We start from the raw sequence: 7,465 nt of genomic DNA, 5'->3' as shown, positions 1-7,465 counted from the left end.
AGAAGAAACTAGTTTATGAATGGATTTATTTCTCTGGAACTAAATGAAAAAAAAATCCTGGCAAATGCTTAAAAAGGTAAATAATTACAAATAAAGTAAAAACCTCTTATCATTTGCAACCATGTTTGACTATAAAAAGTACCAATGTTCGAATTTTCAAAAATTAGAAATAATTTTGTGTGCCCATATCTTTCCTTTTGCCATTTGATCTCATAGGCATAAAAAATGTATTTTTAATAAGAGCTTATCAAATTGTATTCTCCAAATAGGGGTCATATGTTGTTGCTGAAATTTAGGAAGAAACTTTCCAGTACTTGTACTTGACTACAATCGCTTTTCTGACTGCTATTAAAAGTATAATATAGAGTTACACATTTAAGAACATAAAGCTGTGCAGTCACATTAATGGAAGCCTTCACCACAACACACCTTTAGCATTGTGCATGCGCCCCTCTCCCAACCCCCTCAGGGAATGGGAGAAGAAAGCAGGAACAAGGCAGAGGAAATGAGGAAAGGGGAGGAGGGACACAAGAGTGGGAAAAAAATCAAAGTCTAAAATTTCAGGGATCACTGAGGACTGAAGGTTGACCATAGTTGGAAAGGGAGGTTTGGAACAACAGACATCAAACTTGAGGGAAATTAAGGTCCCTAAAATAGCAAGCACACACACACTCACGCACACACTTCAATAGAGTACATTAAGTAAAGGAGGAGTACGCCTGAAAGGTGGACGTAGCTTACACCATTTCTATGTGTCAGTGTCTGTGTCTAGGTGCAGTAAGGTATCTCACTTTGGATTACATATGCAAAACAAACTAGAAAGGCGACCACTGCCTGGCTACTTGTGAGAGCATTTTTCACACAGCCATTTCATCGGGATCATCTTCAACATCAATAACCACAACATCATGGTAATCATTGGTATTGGTAGTGACTACAGTAGTGTCAGGAAGGTCAGCGATGGTGTCAGGCTCCAGCTGGCTGGCAGCAGGCTTGGTGGGCCCACCGGCAGGGCTAGAGGCCGACGCAGGGAGGTCACTGTCGTCAGACTCAGGGTGGGCAATGGCAGGGATCTCAGGGCAGTGGGAGGCAGAGAGCTCAGGGTGGTCAGCAGCAGTGGGCTCAGGGTGGCTGGTGGTGGCAGGCTTGGGATAGTCAGCAGTGGTGGGCTCAGCATGGCTGGTAGCTGGCTTGATGTGGCCAGTGGTGGGTTTAGGGTGGCTGGTGGCAGCACTGAAGGCAGACTTGGAGTGGCTGCCAGCAGAGACATGGTGACCAGTAATGGGCTTGGGGTGGCTGGAAGCAGGCTTGAAATGGACAGAGTCACCCTTGAAATGGACAGAGGCAGGCTTAAAATGGACAGAGTCAGCCTTGAAATGGACAGAGGCAGGCTTAGGGTAGACAGTGGCAGATTTTGGGTGACCAGAGGCAGGCTTGGAGTGGCCAGAGACAGGTTTGAGGTGGCCAGAGGCAGCCTTGGAGTGGCTAAAGACAGACTTGTGGTGGGTAGAGGCAGATTTGCGATAGGCAGAGGAAGATCTGGAATGGGGCTTAGGGTGGCCAGAGGCATGGTCGGGGTGGCCAGCTGCAGCATCACCAGGTAATGGAACATTCCGGACATTCATCAGGGTTTCCTCCACAGTAGGACAGGCATGGGCATGGTCTTGTTCAAGGGCTTGTTCACGGGCTTGGTCACGAGCATGGGCACGGGCACGGGCCAGGGCATGGGCCTCCTGCATCTCACGAATATCACTGATGAGGCCAGAGAAGAATATGATAGGGTGCCGCATAGCATGGAAGATGGTCCAGTATTCTCTTCGGAAATTCTCATTGAGGAGCCCGTAGATCACAGCGTTGAGGCAGCTGTTGAAGTAGGCTATGAAGTAGGCTGCAAGATAAAGCCAGTTGGGGATCTTGCCTGCCATCTCCTTCGGACTGACAGCCACCAAGACAGTGAGCACATTGATAGGGCACCAGCACACTGCAAAGAGGAGGAAGATCACAAACATGGTTAGAAAATTGCGAACCTCAGCAAGTTGGTTGTCAGGATTCTGCCCTGCAGGGTCACGGGCTGCCAGCACTTTGGTCCAGATCCTCACGTAGCAGAAACCCACGATGAGGAGAGGCAGGACGAAGTGGATGCAGACGACAGTAACAGTGAAGACAGGGTTGTTCAGATAGTTGAAGACGCAGGTGTAGGTGCGAGGATCATACTCAATGGTGCCAATGTACATGTTGGGCAGGACAGCCAGGATGGTCATGATCCAGGTGACGACCAGGTAGATGCAGGTATTGCGCACACTGAAGATCCGCTCATACTGGAGGCTGTGGCAGATGTAGCAGTAACGGTTGATGGCGATTGCCACAATGTTGAAGATGGAGCCGACCACACTCAGCCCTGTGACGAACCCGACCATCTGGCACTGTAACTGGCTCAGATCCCAGCCCCCAGTGGACATGGCATGCAGCATCAAAGGGTATGGGTAGATGGCCACCAACATGTCGGCCACAGAGAGACTAACCACGAAGATGTTGCCTGAAAAACATATCAAGGGAGGGAGAAAAGGGAAAGACAGAGAAGAATAAATGGTTTAAGTACAGAAATCTACACATTTAAGGTGCAGAGGAAGGCCAGCTGGATTATGACCATTTATAATTCTAGAATTATTTTAAAGAAATGCAGTTGTGTTTTTATTTTTATTTACAAGCAGGTCCCACATGGCTCTGATGAACAGCCAGGTTTGGGAGACCTGTACTTTGCCCACCTTTTTTCCTTTCAAAACAACGTCATCTCTGCTCTGAGAAAGAAGCAAACATGAGACAGACAGCAGTGAGCACAAAATCCCTGCCAGGAGCCTTCACAATGAGACAGGGTCATGCTGCCAACATCTTAGAGAAAACAAAATGCAAACATCTCCTTCACTGGAGGTGAGGGGGAGGGAGAAGTAGGGGAGTAGAGGTAAGCTAGAGGGACTTGTTTTTAGGAAAGAGGCTGGAGAGTGGGGGGCAAAGAAAGACACTGGAGGGATGTCAGGAAGCCTCAAACTGAAAAAATAAAGAATTTGAAAAAGATAAATTAGCTATCTCCCTCCTATAGCCTAGCATTGCATTTATAATAAACACATGACTAGAGAGAAGATTCTGAGAAAAGGCATTTAGAGGCCATCTTCTTAAACAGTCTTTTCCGATGGGATCAAGCAGTAACCTAAAACCTTGCCAAGTCACATACTTACCGTTCCCGAGGTAACCTAAGAGTGAAAACTGAGGGGAAGCAGGGAAGCCCTGTAAAATTTAGTCTGAGACCAAAGAAGTAGTGAGAGGGCGGGCGGGGAGGGTGACGCGAGGTTGGGGGGGGGGGGACAAGAGGGGGATTGGGGGGAGAACAATTCCTGCAAGGATTAGCAGAAGTGCCTGTTTCAGTTTCATGCCGCGTCCACGCGCAGAGCCGCGCACTGGCACATTCAGCGCCCTGCACAGAGCTCCCAGCTCCGGGCACTGAACTTTACTGGAGCCTTCAGGTTAAACAGGATAAAGAAGGATCACTCCCACTCCGGTCTTGTAGACTGAGGTGGGAACTTTTTTGTAAAACCTTTCACAAAAAAGCGAAGGAAGAGGCCAAGTGCAGGCGCAGAGCCCTCTTTCTTTGGAAACACCTCGTTGCTAATTAGCATTGGTTTGGCAAAATATTGCACTTCATCTTGGACTAAGAGAAAATGAGCGCTTTTGTAAAGGGCAAGGGTATGGCTCCTTCTTCCTCCTTCCTCCAGCGCTGTCAGCACTCGGCCTCAGCACTTTCTACTGAAGAGGTTCTTTCTAGGGTTTTCCCGCAAAGTAATGAATTCAGGGACCTACAGCCGAAAAGAGAAGGGGCAAAGCCTTAAAAACAAAACCACAACAACCATAAAAGCCTTTATTTGAATTATAGTAGGAAGGAAGGAAAAGGAGAAAAAGAAAGAAAAGAAGAAACTTAAAGGAAATAAAATGGGCTTCGCAGGTCGCCCCCGGGACTCCGTGAGACTGCACCTCGGGACCGCATCGCGGGGATGAAGGTGAAGACCTAGTGTATGGCCCCACGACTCCAGGAGACGAAGGAGAAATCGGAGACACCCACCAGACTTTGTAAGAAAACTTTGAATGACTGTGCCAGTCAGTGCGTTTTGAAACTTGTTCAGTGTTCGTGACTCCTTGCCCAAGCCAAGTAATCCCCCAGACTCTGGCCTCCACCTCTCCCCCACGCCCCGCCTGGGAGAATCCAGTTGGTGTCCCCACCCTCTCAGACCCCCTTAGGTCCCCACTCCTCGCCACAGCCGATCGAGAACCTGGCGGTGGAAATTCCAGGCGCCACCCCTCCCTCCCCCTGCCTGAACTCGGAGTTTGGGCGCCTTCGCCTTTTTCCCTCCCTTCCAGAGCCCTCTCCCGCCCAACCTGTAAACCGGACTAACTGCTTTGCAGTGTCTGTCGCCCCCACCCCCAGCACGTGTCGCAGCGCCCGGCATCCTCCCACGCTTCCCTCCTGCCCTGCTCGCCGCCGGCCCCCGGCCCCCGGCCCCTCCCCTTCGGCGGTGGCTAGCAGCGGGGAAAGTCCCGCTTGCGGCTCCCGGACTCCAGCCCTTTGCAGCCTCTCTGAGTCCCCCATCGCCCCCTCTGAGCTCTCCCGTCACCCTCCCGCCAATTCCTACTCGGTTTTGCTGCCTTCTATCCCTCCACCCCCAGCAATGCCCAGCTCCCAAGCCTCTTCGCCTGCCCGCCCTGCGACCCCCAGTTCCCCGCTTACGGACCTCGGGATCTCCGCTGCCGCCGCCGTCGCTGCCACCGCCTGCTGTGCCCGACCCGCCGCTCGCCTCTCTCTGCCGTTCGCCCTGGGACGGGCGGACGGAGCTCGGCTCCGGCGGGCTCAGACCTCCCTGTTCGATTCTCGGGCGCGGGGGTCTGTGCTCCGCCGCCCGGGATCTGCCCGGGAGCCACTCTGGAGCCCCAGGGCAGCGGCGAGCGGGGTCTTGGCCCGGCTAGGGAGAGGCCACTGCGTTGCGCTCTGGTAAGCGCCGCCGCGGCCGCTGTGAACTTAACTTTCACAGAGCAGGTCGCAGCCCCGCTGCTCCCTCCGCGTCAGTTCGGTCCGCGCTGCCTCAGCGCGGCAGCCCTTGCGGCGTCCGGCTCGGCTTGCTGTACCGGGGTGAATCGCCTTACTCTCCCGCTCGGGTGCCGGCTCACTCCGCATCAGGCCCCGACGGGACAGGGATCCTCGGGCTGCCGCGCACCACGGGAACGCTTTGCACTTGGATGCCCAAAGCTAATTCTCTGTGCTCTCTCGGCCTTGAGAACCTCTACGTTTAGGGGGCCCGGACAGAACACTACCACCCCCAGGCTTGCGGGGAATTTGGAAGCAGGGATGTTCAATATGAGGGCACTGTCCATAGAGTCTCTATTTGGGGCGCTCAAAAACTAACGCCCTACGGGTTGCAAGTCTCTGCACACTGGATAGGGAGAAGAAAGGGTGGCTTACCAGAATTCCGGAGCTTCTTGTTTTTTGTCACAGCCAAAATGACCATGGAGTTGCCAGTTAGGTCTATGATGATGGTGATAACCATGGCGCAGAACATAAAGATGATTAGAGCCGGTGGGTAGTCTGGCTGGGGTAGCTTACAGCCAATACAGCCGTAGGGGTTGGGAACCGCTAGTGTGGTCCCCATGTTGCTCCTGGAGATCCTTACGATCTCCCAGCAGGCTCAGGATCAGCAGCCAGGTCCAGACAGCAAACACCTGTTCAGTCACCAGGAGCTCCAGGAAAGCCTGCCTCCCTCTCTGAGAGTCAGAGAGCAAATGACAGCATCCCGCCTCTCTCCGATGAGCTTTTAAAGCCTCAAGAGGCGGCTAGCCCCACCCCAAATCCCTCCCCCCGACCAATCAGAGCTCCCTGAACACCACCACCTTGGCCACCCCCTCTTATTGGGCAAATCCACATTGAGGTGTCATCTTGCTTCCCACTGCCTTGTATGTGCTTCCCTTCTAGTCAGCCCACCCTGCCCTTCAATCTCCCAGGTACCTTGGAAGCATCCTGACTAGCTCGCAGTCCACCCCCCCCAACCCCTCCACCAGTGGCTGCGCATCCGTTTCTAGCAAGTTCTTCTCCCTCCCTCCTCCAGTGCAAACACCTGGCAAAGAGATGTAGATTGCAGAGCGGGAGCACGGGGTCTTTCATAAGATCCAGTGCTAGACCAAGCCAGTCCACAGCCCCCAGGACGGTGTAGGGGATAGCCAGTGGCCCCTTCAATGCTAGATACTTGCCTCTGCAAGTATCCTTGTGAGGTCCATCCCACGTCCCATGTCCTTGCCTGTCTAGAGCCTTCTGTGTCCTGCGGGGAACAGGGGACTACTGCTGGGAGCTCCCACCCCCAATGTGGGTCCCTAATCCCTAGGGAACTTATCCCCGCTCCCGTTCTCGCCAGGAGCCGCTTGGCTCCTTTAGCGGCAGCTGCGAGGAGCTGCTCAGTCCGGTCCAGGTCTTGCACTCTCCATAAAGAGATGTACCCTAAGCCCGACTCTGGAAGTGGGGAGCGGGTCTGCACCCTGGGACCTAGGGAAGGCAGCGGTGGCCACTCGGTCCTCAGTTTTGGGGCTAACGGGAGCGGGAGCTCGTCTCCTTCCCAGCTGCCGGCAACCTGGCGGCGGGAGCCAAGGGACGCTTTGGGAAAAAGTAAAACAGGCAATAAAGCTCTTCTCTTGGGTCCCCGCTTCTCGAGGAAACCCAGGACGAGAGGCTCTGACGCCTCTCCCCTCTCGGGATGTTCGGCACTCTCTACCGAGCGGCACGGGGCAGTCAGGAAGGTCGAAGGAGCTGCGCGGCAGCAGCGGGAAAGGTGCAGAGGTGTCAGGCGGCAAAGCCAAGAAGCCGCTGGCTGCCGGCGACCCCTGCCTCAGTAAGGATTCATCTCGGTCTTTCTCCTTTCCCATCCCCTTCTGGGGTTCTCGTTTCGACCCCATCCCTGTCAGGCCGTCCCCCTCGCCCTCCACACCGAGGATCTCTGTCGCCGTGCGTCACGGTTCCCTTGCGGTGCGCCCAGGATCTCGCTGCACGGGGACCACGGAAAATTCGAATATTCGGGCAAAACTAAAGGGGCGCGATTCGGACACTCGTTCCCTCAATAACCTTGGTCACCGGAATGGATTTCTGCCGGCTACTAAAAGTTCTGCCGGCTACTAAAAGAAAGGCTTCCTGTCGAGAAGCCTTCCAAAATCTCAGTAAACACCTTGAAACTTGTTCCAGACTAGTCTTCTGGCCACAGTAGGGGAGAGGGGTTGCACTGGCCGGGAGCGCCATCGTCTGGACACAGCAGCCCCCTTGCCCCGGGATGGGTAGGGGGACGGACAAAGTGGTAGGGGCCCGTTTCGCGACGAACTTCAACATTCAGATACCTTTAACGAAAAAAACAGACTGTCGAAAACCAAGATTGCACACACTGTCTCT

General features: G+C 53.8%; 2 protein-coding genes across 2 annotated transcripts; one reads left to right on the top strand and one right to left on the bottom strand.

Moving 5' to 3' along the window:
* Positions 1–857: 857 nt before the first annotated feature.
* On the bottom strand, positions 858–5,690 carry GPR50 (G protein-coupled receptor 50). Its single transcript, NM_001319792.1, has 2 exons — positions 5,504–5,690; positions 858–2,536 (listed from the first exon to the last, which is right to left on the bottom strand). The coding sequence occupies exons 1-2, from the start codon at positions 5,688–5,690 to the stop codon at positions 858–860; spliced, it is 1,866 nt and encodes a 621-aa protein (NP_001306721.1).
* Positions 4,577–7,238, top strand: LOC104653532. The gene is made up of 3 exons (XM_010352535.2): positions 4,577–5,035; positions 5,537–5,617; positions 6,144–7,238. The coding sequence occupies exon 3, from the start codon at positions 6,271–6,273 to the stop codon at positions 6,919–6,921; it is 651 nt and encodes a 216-aa protein (XP_010350837.2). The 5' UTR covers positions 4,577–5,035; positions 5,537–5,617; positions 6,144–6,270; the 3' UTR covers positions 6,922–7,238.
* The last annotated feature ends 227 nt before the right edge of the window (positions 7,239–7,465 follow it).

This window comes from Rhinopithecus roxellana, chromosome 7 (genome assembly GCF_007565055.1).
Source record: "Rhinopithecus roxellana isolate Shanxi Qingling chromosome 7, ASM756505v1, whole genome shotgun sequence".
NCBI lineage: Eukaryota > Metazoa > Chordata > Mammalia > Primates > Cercopithecidae > Rhinopithecus > Rhinopithecus roxellana.
This window is presented reverse-complemented; position numbering and strand designations above follow the sequence as displayed.

Coding starts and splice junctions, on each gene's coding strand:
- LOC104653532 (XM_010352535.2), top strand. CDS start 6,271: ATGCTAGATACTTGCCTCTGCAAGTATCCTTGTGAGGTCCATCCCACG.
- GPR50 (NM_001319792.1), bottom strand. CDS start 5,690: ATGGGGACCACACTAGCGGTTCCCAACCCCTACGGCTGTATTGGCTGT. Junction 2,537..5,503: donor CAAGAAGCTCCGGAATTCTG/GTAAGCCACCCT, acceptor TATGTTTTTCAG/GCAACATCTTCGTGGTTAGT.